We start from the raw sequence: 18,908 nt of genomic DNA on the forward strand, positions 1-18,908 counted from the left end.
AAAGAGGCCGGTAACGTCTTAAAGTAATAGCAAACCAGAGTAGGCGCAGTGTTGTCCCTAATCGTTATCCTCTGCACAAAACAGCAGCAAGTCAATCCATTGTGATAACATCTGAATCAAATTCTATCGTGAGGCTTTGGAGGACCACACTACCTTCGATGGGTCGGCAATAAAGATCCAGGAGAGCAGTTGCTTGCAATCCAGTGAAAATATGGACGTACTCTGGTATTGTGTACTGCAATGACATGATCCTCTGCGGTCTAGTGTTGTCCTGTTTTAGGTAGGCCCAGAGTTGTCCCTTTTGTAGTACACAGCTTGTGCTGCTTCGGTCAGTGACCTGGGCAAGTTCTTCAAGAACCAGGGGTGGTTCCTCATCTTCCTAATCGTTATCCTCTGCACAAAACAGCAGCAAGTCAATCCATTGCGGTAACATCTGAATCAGATTCTACCGTGACCAAACTACCTTTGATTGGTTGATAATAAAGATCCCGGAGAGCAGTTGCAGCAAAAATATTCAATGTTTGGTTCATATCACTGTAGCAGACCAGAAGGTGCAATGTGTGGTTGGCATTATGCATCCTTTAGACTTGGATAGCAACGTGACTGTAAGAGCCGCAAAGGAAGTCAGAAACAAGGTCCGACTCTCGAAGTGTAAGCTATGACTTAGTCTTGTCATTTAAGACTCCTGCACGTCATACATTCAATCAATCAACTATATATTTCAATGATCCTTCATTTGTAATCCTGATGCCAACCAAACATTTGGAAGGCATTGCACGTGAAGTGCAAGACATTTGGCAACGGCCAAAAATTGTCAACACCCACCCACTTTTATATGTTTTACATACTTTAAATCCAACCACAACACAAGGCAAACCCTACAACTAATCACCAAAAGCATACTCCCACTTATAGATATCCCTCTGTCAATGAGACTATAACTGAGGTGCTTTATTGAACAATAGCTATAATGCTTATATGTAAGAACGCATTCGAGGCCTCACAATGGACTGAGCTCCATCGACGAAGATAGTAGTGCCAGTCATGTAGCGGGAGTCATCGCCCACCAGGTATATCACAGTGGAAGCAAGATCATTCTTCGGATCAAGCCACCTCATCAGTGGCATTATATCTGCCGTGGACTTCTCGGCCCTCTCCTTCCCCACTGATCGAGGATACTCATCATCTAAATGCAACCCACGAGCAACTGCATTGACTCGTATTTTGTACTTACCAATCTCCATGGCTGACAGCTGCAAATGGTAAAGTAGTTTCAGCAAAATGGACAAGGAGCACACATTTCATAGGCATATACAATAAAAGGTTCTTGAGATTAATGACGAGCTGAGAGAAGAAAGAAATTGCCATAAATCATATTCAATTGTGAAATTGACATTAAAAAGAACTCGCATGTAGAATGTTGGGCCCCTAGAAATTTTACTTTGCCTAGTAGCCTTGGAAATAATCTATTGGTTAAAGCAACTCCAGGCACCGAAACTAGGAACCAAAATATATGCCTTGCACCAAAATTTTCCCTCTCATGAGACTCATGACACTACAAGGGACATATTTCCAACTAAACTACTAGGCAGCATTGGAACACCATCGGCAGAGAAACTTCTTTAACCACAATGGAGAGAAGATGATAAACCCTTGGAGAAGTTAGTAAAGGTTCCTTCTATGAATGTAGTTGTGTGCTAAGCATATTGAATCTCAATCATCTGGATCCTAATTGCTTAACAATAATGAAATCATGAAAGCCAAGAAATCACATAAAGCAGAAGCTTCAGCTAAGATGTACTTACTCGAACTAATTGTTGTACCGCAGCCAAACTTGATCCGTAGGCAGCAGCACCAGTATACAAGCCTCTTTCTGCCCCTAATATCTGGGATATGAATACTATAGAACCACCCGTTTTAAAATCCCGCATTCTTTTCGCAACTGCTTTTAGCAAAAACCAAGGTGCCATGAAATTAGCTTTCACTGTCTTTTTATACTCACTTTCAGTCACATTAAGACATTCTTGCATCTTCCCTGTACAAAAAATTCAGTACTTATAAAGTTTAATAAACCAGGAACTAAGACCATAAACCATGCTACATCTTATACATATATCAAGCAGCCAAACCAAATATGTTGCATTACAAATGAGAAATACAAATCAAATGCCATACAACCTATGATGTAAATTTACAAAGACTTGCTATGTGACTCCATCAAGAACACTTTATACAAAAAACACAATGGAAATATCTTAGTGCTGGATTAAACTTAATAATGTATCACTGTGAGGAATATTAATTGCACAAAACATGGTGCGGTCTACAAACAAGACCAGAATGGCAAGCTTGGTGTGCAGATCCAGACTCTGGAAGGGACATAATGGTCTGAGCGAGGCCTTAAGTTTAGGTTGACAAAAACTTGAGTCAAAGTATGATCATGTTTTTTTTTCCACTTATTTGATATCTCAGGTGCATATTGTTCAGTGAAACTAGACTCACAAACTTGAACTGCAACAGACCAAAAGCCAATCTGGCTTCCAGCATCAAAGCCAGATAGAAATATCTGGCCTAGACTGCAATCACTAGAATGTGACAAACTTTATTTTACGATAAACTTCACTTATGGTTACATCTTATTCTCCTTTTTGACATATGTTTACAGTAACTCCTCAAAGGCTGCAAATTTTTTTCTTGAGCCTGATGGGCTTGAAATCAGTAAACAGAATCAGTTATGCATTCATCACAAAGTGTACCTAGTACATGATTTTCAGATAAAAGCTATTTATGTATTTATAATGATAAAAAATCAGAGCAAACCTTGGAACGCTCCTTTGTGACCTGGGAGATCAGGGTACAAGTCACAGAAACAACCTCTCTATATTTAGAGGCAAGGCTGCATACATTGACCCTCCCCTTCACTGATCCCATATTGGCGTTACACCCCCTTTTTATATTGATAAAAATTAAAAAAATACCTAACAAAGTCTAAGCATGCCTCAATCAATGGCCCAGTAGGCTTTTTTTTCCTTCTAACTACCACAATAGTACAACATCTGAAAACAAGAATAATAATTCATAACATGTGAGACAATATTATTTTTCTGACCATTTGACATGGCATTTGTATAAATATGATGAAAAATCTGAGCTTATAATTAAGAATTACATGGTGGCAAAAAACTCGTGTAGCTAAACTTAACTAGTTGGGAATTTCAGCTTTGTTGTTGTTGTTATTGTTGTTGTAATATATCTAGATTGTAAGGCAAAAAACCTAAGAATTATGTTTATCAAATTAAGATTGATAAACTTATTTTCTTTTTACTATATATTTTCTATGAGATTGACCGAAGCCTCCATGCTTAAGGCCAAAAATACTTGAACTATCAAAGCTATTCAGATGAATATCCACAAGCCAAAAAAAGAACTGAAACTAAAATGAGCTTTAAAACCAATGTTCTATCCTGTGTCTTTTGAGTTGAAGTTGCTTCCAAAATAAAAGCTTGTTGTTTCCATATATAATCAGCTTGATGCAACCATGGCTCCAAAATCTAATTTGGTTAGATCTAGTTTAGGGATCAAGTCGAGCTATTTTACATTTTTTCTTGTTCTTGATGCAAAACAAGTATTTTTATTCATACTTTTGTTATATATAAGGAAGGATGTTTTGATGAGATTAGTCTCTTTTGTAAGTTTAAACTACTTCTGTAACCCTAAAGGGTATCCATGTGCATTGTACATAGAGGTCACTCAATTTACAATGAATTTTTTATACAATAAGATTTGATAGGATTTTATCAGATAAAGATTTCTTTTTTTTCTTTTTGTTTGCTAAAGGCTTAAGTAATCTATAGTATAAATAAGGGTTACATCCTGAGGCTTGTAGCATGAAGTGTTAAAATTTTTTAAAATAATGAAAACATTAAGCCTTAAGGCCTTATGGCCTTGATTATTGCTTTTCTCCTGCTGGAGTGTTTCATCCTACTTTTAAACTGTCTCTTCACTACCATGGTTTTCTACTTCCTATAATCAACTCCCTCTATCATATTTATGTTATGTGTTTGAACCACTCCGATGGGGTAGAATAGGTTTTTAGAATTTCTGAGATGATTGAATTCCTAAAAAGAGATGGTCAATTCATCTTCTTCTATGATCAATATGAATCTAGATAATTTTTGAAGATTTTCCCTACAATTGCATTGCATGTGATTAAACTACATAACTATGTGTCTCAAACAAGATTTAAGCTAAGTATGTTAAACTACAGAACTTACTCGATCATTTTAGGGCTTCCATATACTTGTTAAAAACTTTTTTGAACTTTTGAATGTGTTTTAGGCCATCTTCCCATGTTAGCATACCTTCCTCCACACAAACTGAATATTGATGATGCTTGCCAGGAACTCTTGCTAAAGAAAATTCTAATGCTCGCTTTCTTTGTTGTAGATCAATAGGAAAGTAGTCAATCTATATCATTCTTTCTAGAGTTGTCTTCTTACTATGCACTTTTTGCATCCATGTCTCACCTCACAGGTGATCGCACCCGTCCTGTGCCATGTCCTCTCATACATTCATCCATGACCGAGAGCCTCACAAGTGTAGTAGTCTAAACAATGCAAAAAGAAGCTTGGACACTGTCTAACTGAAGTAAAGAATCATTCTGATACATGGAAATAGGCCGAACAACCCTTTTCTCCCTAACAACAAACAAATAAATTGAATATGTTTTTATAGGGTTCAGATATTAGAATATTTTTAATAGGAACTGAGAAGTTTAGATATTAAAATACTTTATATAGGAACCCAGAAGGCATAGGAATACGAGTAATATTATAAGTTTCTCATCCTTGCAACTTTCTGTAAAAATATTATTTTGATCTTCATAGATGATTCCTGTGCAAGATTCTACTTCCTCTTGAATCGGTGTAGTACTTGTTAGATGGTGTCATTATCAACCCTAGTTTTAGAGCAAGGATGCATACAATAACAACCCCACTTGAGAACTTGAGCCTATGCATTCCCATGTTTCTACATTAGTGACCCAGGTTGCATCTTACCTCATGCATAATCACACCCACCTTATGTTGTGCCCTACCATAAGTTCATCCACAATGAAGACTCCTACGTACCAGGGAATCCTGAGCAAGGCAAAAAAAGGCTCAAACATTGTTCAAGTAGGATAAGGAATCAGATGACACCTACTGACTCACAGAAATAGTTTGATCAGGCTCTCTATCATCAACCAAATCGACAGTGTTAGAATATTATTTGTTTATGAGACTTGATATGTCGCGGTAGTCGAATATCAAAAACAGAGAGCTTATAAGCCTCGATAATAGGTTTAATCTCTTTGGTCTTTTTCCAGAAATTCAGTAATAGCACTGATGAGTTCTTCATGGATTAATCCAATGCAGACTTCTACTTGTCGGTGAACCATAGAAGTATATTTTGGGTGCTGTTATTGTTTTATTTTAAAGTAGCACTAAGATCAATTTAGAAAAAACTCCAAGGTCAGCTTAACAATAACTATTTTTTGAGTTTTGATACTTAAAACTAGAACATTAAGAAAAATAAAGTGTTCGTTTCTCATTCTGTATAAATTCTAGAATCAGCATCACAATTACAGCTATAAATGTGCTCTATAAATATAATTTCTCTGAGAATGCAAGCTTTTCCCTAGCTTAGTTTTCCTAATTATTTATCTTCTTCATGAGATGCTACATATTCTTATCTATGTTAAATGACTTTAAATTACACATGGATAGTTTCATGATAACTAGAATGCTTCCGGCATCTTTCCGTAATTCAAAAACACTATATAACCTCATACCAATAAGAATTAATGAATGTGATTTTTATGGACCCAAAGCAGCACTTTTGTTAAGATACCTTCATAAGAATAACAACTGACAAAAGCATCAAGTGACCCCAAAAGCTTCCAGGCCAATTCCACTGCCTCATCAAAGAAAGACTCATGCTCTTCTTCCATATTCAAATCAACCACTTTGAAAGGAGAGGAACCACCTAAAGAGCTCATAATATCCCCCACCATTTTCTGAAGACGATCCTCATCGCCCATTAAAACCAGCCTAGTTATGATGTTACAAAAATTAGAGTCAGAAGAACAATTTTTAAAGAGCAAAATTACAAAGGCATACACTGGACTTAGGAATAGCATCAAGATACAATCCAATCTATGAATATAAAATTATTTCATTCATTTATCAACATAGCTAGTGGAGACGTCAAATTGAGAATGTGACCTTTAGGCATAGTGAAGCACAGTAACACCACCATAATAATAAAGAGATATCAATGTCCAATTAAGATATTAAATCGAATGAACATTCAAAAGTTAATAGTGATAGAAACACCAAACTGCAAAGAATAACTTCCAAGATAAAAATAAGTTAACCAATAATGTCAGATCTACTGAAAACGCCAACTGATGCAAGTCAATAGACCCATACGCTGATATTCCAAAAAAAATTAAAACTGGTCCGTTACTGTAATCATCAACTAATGACTGATTTGTCCGAATTTAGGTCTTCCCGGGAAGCAAGTAATCTTGCGAATTTGATCCCTTGTCAGGAGTATTTGATCAAACTATTGCAAAAAGAAGTTGCTCAGGTTCCTATTGCTGGAAGCTTTACATAAACGCAGACTTGAAGGATATTTTAAGAGAAACTAAAATCACAATTTATTACGAGAATTACAGATAGCAGTTTTCGTTTGATGGATGGTAAAGCTTGCGTTACCCACATCTGCAGTCTGCACTTGCCTTTCTTCGACGATCTTAACTCACAGTGTCATTTCCTGCATAAAATTTCTTATTGCTCTCCTCAGATGCAACCTATCCAACTCCATTCTATTTAGCATCGTATTAAAACTAGTTAAGAAAATTCAATTTCTTGGGCAACCACATATAAATAAACAGATAAATAGATCAGCGCTCCAAACATAAGGTTCATTACATTGAAGATCGACCAAAAAATAATAGCAAACAACGAATCGATCAGACAATTCAAGGGTGGAGAATTGGAGAGTCACCAAACCTGCAGCCAGATTTCGCCAGGTGGTAGGCGATGCCTTTGGAGATCTCATCTCCACCGGAGGTCAACAAAACCCTCTTCCCGGACTCCTCCATCCTTGGCACCGATCAGGAATCACAAGACAACCCAATAAATAAACGATCGTTCAACGAACACAAAGAATCAAGGAAAAGAAAGTAGCGATTAGAGGAAAGAGGAGATCTAAGAGAGGTAAGCCACCAGTGACACCAAAGAGCCGAGCGCAGGAACGGTGGTGGGTTTTGGACAGCTGTGTACGGGATAAATGTATCGTCGTTATATTAGGAAAGAGACAAAATTACAAGTATATTCTTCGACACTAACTAATTTACGTCTTTACCCCTCAGCGTTTAAGCAAAGCAAAACTCACTGATCTAATTAAGTTAATGTTACCGATGAACAATGAAAAGAGTTCATCATGATCAAGATTTTGATGACCCTTTTGGTCATTTTGTCTTGACAGATTAGAAATCACAACGCGTCTGAATTGGTGTGCGTATAAAGTACCTCTATTATATTCGATGTGTCATATCAGTGGTCAGAAATGATAATGTATCATTTGGATGTCATCTAAGTAGGCCGTCTTATTAAATTAGCGATTACAATAAGCATATTATATGAAGTGATTTTTTCTAATTAACGGGGCAATTAAAAATCATATTATTAGAAGAAAAAAAAATGAGGCACATGAGAGGAGTTTCTTATACTTATAGAATCGGCAAGCGTATACGTCATGATATTTATATTTATAGTGATGGAGGAGAAGAAGATTGACACTTAAGTTATTGTCCCAGAAAGAGAATGGTTGAGACTCTTGATCTTTGACTGCAAGGCACATCATTTGTTTCATTCAGCCATTTGAAAGCCTCCAAAACATCACATTAACCCACAAGACCTGCAAGCCATCTTTTTTTTTTTTGGCTCTTTTCAAAGCTTCCAAGATTGCAATGTACTCTACTCGTTTAATGAAACGATGACGTTTACAAACTAAATTTTAGGGAAAAAAAATAAAGAAGTAATTTATTGTGATTTATGGAATTAGTTTATTTTGATGGACGGGGAATTCACACACATGAAAAGTCATATGCACGAAAGAATGATTTCCGTTGGCTTAATCGGTTCGGCTTGATTTTGAGCCCGGCCGACGTAGGGTTCGGACCGCGATTGAAACGTGGACCGGATCGATCACAATCAAATCGGAGCATGATCTCCCTTGGTTTAGGGTTTCGTTTCCCCTATCTATAAGAGTCATCTCTCTGCCGCGCCGGCCGAGAGAAGCGTGCGCTAAACGGAGTGGGGTGCAGTGGAGAGCCGAACGCCATGGTAATTTCCTCCCATTTCCTCTCTTGGTTTTTCTCTAAACATTGTTGATCGGATCTCTTTCGATGTTCCATTTTCGTCATCAGGTGAAGTATTCGAGAGAGCCCACCAACCCGACCAAGTGTGAGTTTCTCTGCACTTTTCCCTGCTCTGTTTTCGATTTGATCTCGTGAACTTGCAGTCTAGGGTTTATATTTGGTTCGATCTCGATTTTGGTAGCATTTTGTATATGGTTCTACATTAGTGCTCCGATTGTGGGGTTTAGAATTTTCAGATCTACGAATTGTGGTCATTAGCTTCTCCTGTAGCAAATTTTTAACTTTTTTTTTCATCGGAATATGTCAACGAAATGATCAGTGCATGGTTTTGCAGACGCGATTAACTTTTATGAGCTTATAGTAACCCATAAAATTATCTCTTTTGCAGCCTCCAAGGCCATGGGCCGGGACTTGAGGGTTCACTTCAAGGTGCGTTAGATGTTTATTTTAGTGCAGAACTTAGTGGTTAGTTCTAGTGCTGTTGTTGGTTTGTCTTGTTTATTGTGCATAACCTATATGAATTTAGGAGGTTTACTAGATGTGTCTTCTTATACACATTAGACGATGAGTCTTAGATAATGTTAGCTGGCTTCACAATAAATCATGAAGAGAATGAGAATCGAGAAAATTATAGACATGGAAGGTATTGTTTTATTTATTATCAAATTCTTTTGGTAAAATATTTCTGATCTCGAAGCTTGAGTTAGAAATCATATTGATACGAATGTGATCAAGGTACTAAATATTGCTACCATTGGACTGGTATAAATCTGGTACACACTGACAAATCGACACATGGTATCCCCATCTACCAGTCCGCACAGACCCCAGAGAGAGAGAGAGAGAGAGAGAGAGAGAGAGAGAGAGGAGGAGTAGGATGAGAAAGATGAGCAGTAAGTGGCATTGGCAACACGATGGGCTGTGGCAGTGCTGCGAGAGGTGTGGCGAGAGAGATAAACCAAAAAGGCAGTTATCAGTGTCAGGAAAAATGATAGGTAAATATACTGCCTGAAACCTGTGTTTTACCTTTAAAATCAGGCGGTAAGCCTGGTTTTTGACCTGAACTGAATGGTAAGCCTTGGTTTGAAGCAGATCGGACAGTAGAGATGGTCTGTGTGCTGGTTAGGGGTCAGACTGATAAATATCAGGCAGTATTTATCTGTCCCAAACTATGAATGAGATATTGTCGTTCGGAGGGCTTGTTGTGAACGTTACATTATTCATAATGAGTCCAGATATGTGGAAATAGAGAACTCAGGTCAAAAGCAGCTGATAGCTGCGTTGGAAATTGATCGTCAATGGTAAGATTGTGAGAAAGAATACTTTTAATTCATGAAGAATATGAGAATAAACGAGAGAGAAATTGGGAAGAACAGGGAAGATTGAGCTACCATTTTAGGTTGATATATATTTTAATTCATGAAGTATGATTGTTAAGAGAAAGTTGTTGATGTATATTTTATTTTTCCATAATCATTACGAAAATTGATCTACCATTTCAATTTGGCTTGTTCAACCTGGAACTAATAGCAGTTGTTTAAAAATATTTATGGCCAACTATAATAGTGGTGAAATAATGTACTTTAGCAATTGTTTAAAAATTTACTATGTTGTTACATATTCATGATAAGTCAAGAGTTTAAATGCAGACATACTGTTAAGAATTTTACATGTTCAGCAGTCTTACAATAGGCGATAAACATGCCCTGTAATTATTTTGAACACTAGTATAAGTAATGTAGTGTTTGAGAGAGGCACCTTCTATTTGTGTAAAACGGGTTCTAGTTTGAGATGCATTTGATAGATATTGATGTCCTATACAGATATATCTGGACACAACAATTATTTCTAAGTCTCACATGTTTTAATAATCCATGGTATATCGATCAGGTTTTCTTTTAAGAAAGATTTATAACTTACATATTTGTTGGACAATTTTGTTAAAAAGCAAAGAGTTCAGTAATGATTATATCAGCCCGTTTTTGTTATACGTTATGCAATTTATATTTTAATTGAAATGTTGTATAATTGCAACAGAATACTCGCGAGACAGCTCATGCAATTAGAAAGCTTCCTTTAGCGAAGGCTAAAAGGTACCTTGAAGATGTAATTGCTCATAAGCAAGCCATTCCATTCCGAAGGTTTTGTGGGGGCGTAGGACGTACAGCTCAAGTGAAGGGTCGTCATCCAAATGGGCAAGGACGCTGGCCTCTGAAATCAGCCAGATTCATTTTGGATTTGCTCAAGAATGCTGAGAGTAATGCAGAGGTATGAATCTATCATGTGTTTTTTCCTTTTAAATTAAGTGTTATACTTGTCTTAAAATGGTTTCGGTTATATTCTTATTTTCAGGTGAAAGGTTTGGATGTTGATGCTCTCTACATCTCACACATCCAGGTGAACCAAGCTCAGAGGCAGCGGCGTAGGACTTACCGTGCTCATGGACGAATTAACCGTGAGTACAGTAATTGAACCAAATTAATGTTAGTTTCTCGAAACTGACTCATCATTTTTTTGGCAGCGTATATGTCCTCTCCATGTCATATTGAATTGATTTTATCGGAGAAGGAAGAGCCAGTCAAGAAAGAGGTTATTCTTTTATCATTTCCCTATTTACATGTCCCTCTGTATTCTTGGATTGCTGCATGTCAAAAGCTGTCTTCATCATTTGGTAGCCTAGATGAATCTATTTAACTCTTAGTTAAAAAATTTCATATTGCCTGATCAATATCCACGATAGCTGATTTGTGAGGTGGAGGTCTTCTAATAACATATACCGAAGTTCAGGTTGTTTGTGCAACCTGTGCTTCTTTTGTCTAGATTATTGGCATCCTTTTCATTGCATCAGACATTATTATTCTTCATGACAGATAACAAGCCCCTAGGACCTATGAATTTGTACTTACTCTTCATTGCTGTTTAACACAATCAGAATGCTTGCAGATATATTCTGGCTGGGATTTTCTACATTGATCTATCCATGATAATATAATTTAAAGCCATAAATCAGGAAATTTTGATTACAAATGTGGTTTTTAGTTAGATTATGCATAAGAATGTTTTCTTTTGGAAATGGTTTGTGTGGCTTATTTTCCTTTCTACCTCATTCCTAATCATACTCTGCTCATGTCTTACAGCCGGAGACCCAGATTGCACCAAGCAAGCCCAAGAAATCTCAAGCTATTCGAAGTGGTGCGTCTTCTTAAAGATCAGTGGTTACAGCTTTGAGGAAAGCATTGATCTTGGGCTGATTTGAAATAGATGCAGGCTATCTTATTTTTGGTAACAAAAGATATTCTGGAGATTACTAGTGCTTCTGGAACATTATCTTTTTCTACCTTTGTTTTTGATTGGGAAATTTGTGGGATTCCATAGCTACTTTGAAATGGAAGCAATGTGACACCTTAATCGTTGAGTATTTGATCTGTTTTCCCCTAGAGCACAGACATTTGCTTTGAAATCATCATCTTTATTGTGGATTAAGATCTATCAGTATAATCTCCTTGAGGAATTATTTTATCTTGTTGAAATGGAAATACTGAACAGTAGTGCTGGTTATCAGAACTGATGCTATCCTGTTCATGTCTTCTCGGATCTCAACTGTGGATCCAATAATTGTGTAGTTGTTCTTCTCATGTGCCACAATGGCGAAAACTTGACACACCGTAGTGTAGGATCAGTGTTTTGAACAAAATATTTCATGCCACAGTTCTACAAAGATGTCATGCAAATTGCACAAAACATTCGGTAGAATATTGGCTTTTGTGGATAGATAAATTATCAAGTTGAGCTGCTTTACTTGATCATATTAAGTTTCAATAAACTGCAGAAAGATTTGTTTATTAATTCCAAAACATTGTTAAATTCTGCTTTCTGTGTTTTGTTTATATGAATTTTCAAACAGGTCTTAGCATTTAGCAATAAATATATAAAGACAATATTTTATTGGTAAAACCCTAATACGAGAAGCCATAATTTTTTATCTTACAAAACTGTAGCATGCTCTTGTGAAATCTTCAATGTCCAAACTCTCAAAATGCAAACTCTGTTTGACCAGTGTTGACATAATTTTTCAATTCTTTTATGGGTGTTTTGTTTGGGTGGCATGTGGCATTTTGTGTTTGGAGAAAAAAACATACCAGTCAAACATTGAATGCTGCTATCTAACCTTCCAATTGCTTCCATCTATCTTGATGTGTCTCACATTGTGTCCTTCACCAGGCAGGGTCACTGACAAAGAAGGCTCTTTGTAGCTGGTTGACAGTAACTATGTCTGCACAAAACCACTCGAGTGTCACAAGATTCCCTGCCCCCCTCCGGTTGCTTCAAAGATGACAAGTCCTTTTCTTTTCTAATGTGTAATTCCTCCCCCAGTAGTTGTTCTTTTAGATCTGCAAGTTTTCAGTCAATTTACAATTCTTTTTCTGTGCCCCAGGAAAGCAGTTTGACTTACTTTTGAATTTAGCAACTTGAGAAGGCATACTACTGTCTTGTGTCAGTATCAATCCTCGCTATCTAATGTTAGACATTTAGTTGATGCCAACTTGCCTTACTGGTCGTTGCAGCCACATGAACTGCTACCTTTATTGATCTATTGAGCTGCCAACAATCTAGAAAAATAGAAAATAAAAACAAGCAAATTCTTTGCAGAAAAAAGTACTATATATGCATATACAACAACTTAGGCCAAAATGAGATGTATTAAATCAGAGGGCAAAATCATCCATTATAGCTATAGGACTTTTATCATAATAGAAAATATACGAAGAATATGTCGTGTATTTTGTCGTCTGTTACACCGTCGGTTGACGACTTTTATCATCCCATCATTTCATTGCAGTTTCTGTTTTGTGCGTATCATATTGTTTCACTATATTATAAATTTATTTTAACATATCTGTTTATGTTTTTTATATTTTTAATTTAACATACAATTATATTTATATATAATTATTAAAATGTAAAAAATAAATGGGGGGGAGCAAAGTTGGATTTCTTCGGCTTTAAGCCTGAGAGGATTAGTTAAACTGCAAAAAATGAAATGATTGCCTGCTCTCGGCCATGTCTCATTTGGACAACAAGCAATGTCTTGCTTTGTAGACAAACAAACGGAACCCATAGTATGAGGCACATGCCATGGGTCGCTCCCATATAACCCACACACTCCCCCCACTTGCAACTTCCACTACTGTTCCACCTTTGACCCTTCTTCCCCCTCTGCCATGCCCCTCTCCACCCCTCCTTCATGTTTTCGGGGCTTGTGAGAGGGAGGGAATCCATGGGCATGGAGGTCTGGAGATTCTGCTTGCTTGTGGGGATGCTGCTGCTGATGGCTGTGAGCGGCGGGGAGGCTCAGCTCAGCCCAAGCTTCTATCAGCTCGCATGCCCTAATGTGGAGTCCATTGTCAGGCAGGCTGTTGTGAAGAAGCTGAGCCAGACATTTGTCACTGTGCCTGCCACACTGAGGCTCTTCTTCCATGACTGCTTTGTAGAGGTATGGTTCCACAAATCTCTCATCTGATCTCATGCAGCCCTTTCCTCTTCTTCACCTTCTTTTGATGCAGATTTAAGACCCTAATTGCAGTTGACTGTATTCCTTTCCCTCCAATCCTGAGAATTTGTTCAGGCGACTGTTATGTTCTGTAGATTTTGCACTAGAGTTGTAGTAGAAGGAAGTTAGGCAATCCATGGTCTATAACTTTGTCGGGCAAAGACTGCTCGCGAACCCGTTCGACAGATTGCCTCAGTGACTATAACCAAGAACTCTGGCCGCACGAACCATTCTACTGTTAGAGTTCCATCTTTTGTTGACCAGCTCCACGTTATCTGCTACTCTGCACGCCTTCTCCCAGTGAGCAGGAGAATTTGAGTCGTCATTCACTTGCAGGGTTGTGATGCGTCTGTCATGGTAGCTTCACCGAGCGGCGACGCCGAGAAGGACGCGCCCGACAACCTCTCGCTCGCAGGCGACGGCTTCGACACCGTCATCAAGGCCAAGCAGGACGTGGAAGCTCGCTGCCCTGGCGTTGTCTCCTGTGCTGACATCCTGGCAATCGCTGCCAGAGACGTAGTAGTCCTTGTAAGTGCACTGATCCAACTCCGACACACCCATTTGTGCTGCTACTCGATGAGTGAGCTCAATGGAACGAACGGGTTGTGTTGGTAGTCCGGCGGCCCCGACTTTGCGGTGGAGCTCGGCAGGCGCGACGGGCTCATCTCTCAGGCCGAAAGAGTGGCCGGACGCCTCCCTGGCCCGGACTTGGACCTCAACCGTCTCTCCGACCTCTTCCGGATGAACAACCTCACGACACATGACATGATCGCCCTCTCGGGAGCTCACACCGTTGGCTTCTCCCACTGCAGCCGATTCGCCGGACGCCTCTACTCATCGGCAGTCGACCCGTCGCTCAATCCTGCGTACGCGCGTCTGCTGATGCGAGCTTGCCCGCACGATGTCGACCCGACCATTGCCGTCAACATGGATCCCTTCACCCCGACGGTGTTCGACAACCTCTACTACCGGAATCTGCTGAACGGCGAGGGGCTGTTCTCTTCCGATCAGGTGCTGTTCACCAACCTGCTATCGAGGTCTGCAGTGAAGAGGTTTGCAGCCAACCAAACTAGCTTCTTCGGGGCCTTCACTACGGCCATGGTCAGGCTTGGCAGGGTCGGAGTGAAGACCGGCAGCCAGGGAGAGATCAGGAATGACTGCACTGCGTTCAATTAGCAGCAAACTACTAGGCAGCAAGAACAGAGAGATGATTCGTTGAGGAGCTGATGACAAGCGAATGCAAGTTGTTCATGGATCAGATGCACCAAAAGAGTAGGCAGGAACAGGTTGCATTGCCGAAGCTGAATGATTCCTGTAGTTTTCTGGGTTAATTGCCTGCATTCAGTGGTTCGATAATATCTTCTTGCATTGTTTCTGGCATACAGTCTTCAGATATCTCATGCATTGCAGTGCATGTACTCAGAATCAAACAAGTTCATGGATGGCATCCAGGTTAGCTGCAATGAATCCTATTTTATTATGTTCTTAATTTGCTTCGGAAGGTTCAAACTTCACCCTTGTGAACATCCAACATGTCACATATAATATTTAGCCAGGGCTTTAAATTCCATATTGTCATGACCTTCATTTAGTCTGATCTTTTTTTGGCATTCTATATATTGTATGAGTGAAAAAAAAAATACAAATTCAGATAGCATGAAAACACAAGAATTTTTTGGTGACATGTCAAATTTAATTCTACATGATCGAGATGTCAAGTATATTACTATTAACTTTGGATTGAGTATTTTGAATCGGTAATTTTGAACTATCCATACTTCAGGTAAACACTTGAATAAGATGAACTTGTACCATTTTAATATTGTATCAGTGGATCTATCCACACTTCATTCAGGTAAACACTTGAATGAGATCAACTTCTACTTTTTTTTGTTATTTCATCTTTGGACCAATCTATTGTTATCGTGACCGAAGCATTCATGACAGTGATTTGATAGATCGAGCTTGTTTCTTTATATCATACTAATTAGCAGTTCTCTAGATCTTTCAAATGATTAAGGAAGCAACATATATATGTTGGTAGCATGAGTTCTTACTAATTTGTTTCACATAGGAATAAACAAAACAAATTATCCACTATTGCAAAAGAAGTATGCATTTATTCCATAGGCGTGTTAGAAAATGTATATATTTCCACACTTTTTTCAAACATCGGAAAAATTAAGTTGACAGATTCCCTTTTCTAGGAGTAAATACAAGAAAAGGTAATGATAATTGCACCATTAATTTCTTCATTTTTTATTTATTAATTTGGTAGCAATATAAATATAAATTGAATACTAATAGAAATACATGTCTACCTAAACCGAGGCAGAGGAATGGCACCACGTCAGATTTTTATTTTGGTACTCTCACTTATCTGATGGTAGTTTTACTTGATCAAAAATAGATAATCGAATTGAGTTGGAGAACGAGTAGCGTGAAATTTATGACAATTTTATCTAGTATGATTTTTGAGATGATAATAGAACATGTTTGTTTGGGATATCATGCATACTTGACTCATTTAAATTGGATTGAAATAATTAATAAAAAAAGATTCGGTATGCATATAAATAAAAAGGTAGGGATTAACTAATCAAATATGACACGTTTGAATAGTTATATAAGATGAGATTGATTGCTGTATTTCTCCTTTTTTTTTTAGAAAAATAAAAGATGTTGTTATTATATTAAATATCGTATCATTTATATTAAATGTATTAGACAGCTAGCTGTACACGGTCGAGCCAAATGAATTGACGTATCATTGCATTAGATGCTTCTTCAATGCCACTGTTGACCCGGTCAACTTTTAATGATTAAATCAAATAAAAATAAACACTACATTTTTGTTACACTCCTCGAAGTCAATATTTATGGCCACTGTTATACTAATGGTGACATCATCCTCTTTTTTTCTTTTGTCTGAAATAAGAAAACATTTGTGATGTTATTGAATATTTTTCTTCCCAAGTAATTTTTGTATTGTCTAAATCCTTTGAGTTGAATGCTTTGAACTTTCGATTTAGGCGATCAAGGCATGTATTAGTAATCATTTGTGTTTATCCTTCTAAATTCGAATTTAGTATATATATATATATATAGTTGATCATTAATATAATGATGTTATTATTCTTCAAAAAATATTATTTTTGAATCACTTGTGTTTATTTAATATATGTCAAAATCATCGTCCGAATCAAATAAAAATGATTCGAAGGTCATGTGGTGGGGTCGGGGCGGTGGGCCCACTTAAGCCACCTCCTCGCGTTCACCTCCGCGCGCTCGGGAAAGCGATGACGGTCCTTCGCGGCTCTCCGCACCCTCCCACAGGCAACGTGCGATCAGCGACCCCCGGGGGAGACGACACGCGCCCCCGATCGACCCCCTTCCGTCCCCTTCCCCTCCCCACCACTTCGTGGGTCCGTACACGTGTTCGCATCGCGGGCGACGGGCGGTGGCGATGACCGAGGGAAGTTTAGCTAATGAAGAATGCTCTTCTCCCGCTCCCCTCTCACCCATCAAATCAATCAGGCCTCTTTTCGTGGTGCCCGATCGAAATCCAGAGATAAAACCGTTCCCCACGCCGCTACCTGTCCTGTGACTGGTGCTCCCTGTGGTCCCTCAGGTCGGTCCCGCAACTGCATTGAACCAGAAAGACTAACCCACATCAGAAAAGCGCAGGGAGAGATGATGGCTGATAGGGAAAAAGAGGGTTCACGTCCCAAACGTAACTCGTGCCTCGATCTCGACAGGAGTCGCAGAACCATCGATTGGAGTAGCGTCACATCCCCAGCGTTGTGCGGTAAGTCGTTAACAGAATCGGAACTAGACATCCGTCGTTAGTGTCGGTTACCCATGTTCGATAAGGAACATCTGTGTCGGCATCAAATAAGACGTACTTAGAACCCCATCACCCTACTTTCTTTCTCATTTTACCAATTACTTAATTAAAATTAGACAGGCAATTTTTTCCAAAATAATATTTCATGTTTCCTTTTTTTTTTTTTTTTTTTACGAGAATCATTTTTTTTCTCTTTTTCTTTTTTTTAAGAACGCTCTTAGTTTTAAAAAAATAAATTTTTCTTAAACTTCGTCCCGCCCCTTATCCTCTCATGTCGAAGGAGTCCGTCACACATCGTGGCATCAATCATCTAACGCTTTACCTTTCCCAATTCAACACATAAGAGAATGAGAGCATCAGGAAGATGTCGAGAAAAAGAAAGTCAACCTCTGTTGAATCTCGTATTTTGATGATGAAACCAATTAATAATTGTGTTTATATTTTAATCTATGTTTTTGAGTGACGCAGGATGCTTCGATCGGAATGAGACAATTAAAGCAGGAAAAATCATGTTGTGCCGGAGGAACATGTTAGAAGATTGGACGTCGGGCCGGTGGATTGGTCGACGTATCGACAGAAGGCTTCGGGCCGTGGACTCGGGCATCGGGCCAAGAAGAGCAGATATTGTGCCAAGGATATCGGAGTTGCGGAGTCAACTAGCCGATTGGGCAATAAGCCGCAGGAGAGGACGATGCGCCGAATAATCGGACGAAGCGTCGAGAGACCAATGACATGCCGGACAACTTGGTTAATTGCTTAGGATTAATTGTCTCGATCGAAGTTTTGTTTTACATGTGCAGGATTAACTACGATGGAAGTAAGACATGCAGCAGGAGTTACGCCGGAGTCAAGACTATGATCACGTTGGGAGTTCGACGGAAGTCCGGACGGTCGTCGGAGGTTTTGCGAGAACAAATCCGAGAAGTCTAGGAGCTTGCCAAAGAAGCTTGTCGGAACTCGCCAAGTGGATCGTCGCAAGTCCAGGAGTTTGCCGGAAGTCCGTCAGAGCATCGCCGAAGGTTCGTTGGATGTTCGCCGGAAGTTCACCGAAAGAAGTGATTGACGCACCGGAGGAAGTTGCA

The 18,908-nt window shown here is 38.7% G+C and overlaps 3 protein-coding genes across 4 annotated transcripts; 2 read left to right on the forward strand and 1 right to left on the reverse strand.

The window, feature by feature from the left end:
• Positions 1-695: 695 nt before the first annotated feature.
• On the reverse strand, positions 696-7,333 carry LOC135584000 (uncharacterized). Of its 2 annotated transcripts, XM_065104262.1 has the most exons (5): positions 7,272-7,333; positions 7,056-7,148; positions 5,890-6,089; positions 1,806-2,035; positions 696-1,253 (listed from the first exon to the last, which is right to left on the reverse strand). In XM_065104262.1, the coding sequence occupies exons 2-5, from the start codon at positions 7,145-7,147 to the stop codon at positions 975-977; spliced, it is 801 nt and encodes a 266-aa protein (XP_064960334.1). In that variant the 5' UTR covers position 7,148; positions 7,272-7,333; the 3' UTR covers positions 696-974. The 2 variants fall into 2 exon arrangements, with proteins under 2 accessions (XP_064960334.1, XP_064960335.1); XM_065104263.1 differs by lacking the exon at positions 7,272-7,333 and having other exon boundaries at positions 7,056-7,265.
• Positions 7,334-8,281: 948 nt separating this feature from the next.
• On the forward strand, positions 8,282-11,865 carry LOC135610142 (large ribosomal subunit protein uL22-like). The gene is made up of 7 exons (XM_065104264.1): positions 8,282-8,393; positions 8,477-8,513; positions 8,817-8,857; positions 10,466-10,696; positions 10,781-10,883; positions 10,950-11,017; positions 11,566-11,865. Exons 1-7 carry the CDS (start codon positions 8,391-8,393, stop codon positions 11,632-11,634), a joined length of 552 nt encoding a protein of 183 aa, XP_064960336.1. The 5' UTR covers positions 8,282-8,390; the 3' UTR covers positions 11,635-11,865.
• A 1,622-nt stretch (positions 11,866-13,487) lies between these two features.
• LOC103981772 (peroxidase 55) lies at positions 13,488-15,549 on the forward strand. Its single transcript, XM_009398508.3, has 3 exons — positions 13,488-13,922; positions 14,316-14,507; positions 14,595-15,549. The coding sequence occupies exons 1-3, from the start codon at positions 13,674-13,676 to the stop codon at positions 15,153-15,155; spliced, it is 1,002 nt and encodes a 333-aa protein (XP_009396783.2). The 5' UTR covers positions 13,488-13,673; the 3' UTR covers positions 15,156-15,549.
• The last annotated feature ends 3,359 nt before the right edge of the window (positions 15,550-18,908 follow it).

The sequence above is a fragment of the Musa acuminata genome, chromosome BXJ2-4, assembly GCF_036884655.1.
Source record: "Musa acuminata AAA Group cultivar baxijiao chromosome BXJ2-4, Cavendish_Baxijiao_AAA, whole genome shotgun sequence".
NCBI classification, from domain to species: domain Eukaryota; kingdom Viridiplantae; phylum Streptophyta; class Magnoliopsida; order Zingiberales; family Musaceae; genus Musa; species Musa acuminata.

What these genes read in the sequence shown, in the direction of transcription:
- LOC135584000 (XM_065104262.1), bottom strand. Translation starts at nt 7,147, where the DNA reads ATGGAGGAGTCCGGGAAGAGGGTTTTGTTGACCTCCGGTGGAGATGAG. An exon ending in CTGGCGAAATCTGGCTGCAG is followed by an intron (nt 6,090 to 7,055) that starts GTTTGGTGACTC and finishes CATCATAACTAG; the next exon opens with GCTGGTTTTAATGGGCGATG. An exon ending in CGGTACAACAATTAGTTCGA is followed by an intron (nt 1,254 to 1,805) that starts GTAAGTACATCT and finishes TACCATTTGCAG; the next exon opens with CTGTCAGCCATGGAGATTGG.
- LOC135610142 (XM_065104264.1), top strand. An exon ending in GCCCACCAACCCGACCAAGT is followed by an intron (nt 8,514 to 8,816) that starts GTGAGTTTCTCT and finishes TCTCTTTTGCAG; the next exon opens with CCTCCAAGGCCATGGGCCGG. An exon ending in TGCTCATGGACGAATTAACC is followed by an intron (nt 10,884 to 10,949) that starts GTGAGTACAGTA and finishes TTTTTTTGGCAG; the next exon opens with CGTATATGTCCTCTCCATGT.
- LOC103981772 (XM_009398508.3), top strand. Translation starts at nt 13,674, where the DNA reads ATGTTTTCGGGGCTTGTGAGAGGGAGGGAATCCATGGGCATGGAGGTC. An exon ending in TCCATGACTGCTTTGTAGAG is followed by an intron (nt 13,923 to 14,315) that starts GTATGGTTCCAC and finishes ATTCACTTGCAG; the next exon opens with GGTTGTGATGCGTCTGTCAT. An exon ending in CCAGAGACGTAGTAGTCCTT is followed by an intron (nt 14,508 to 14,594) that starts GTAAGTGCACTG and finishes TTGTGTTGGTAG; the next exon opens with TCCGGCGGCCCCGACTTTGC.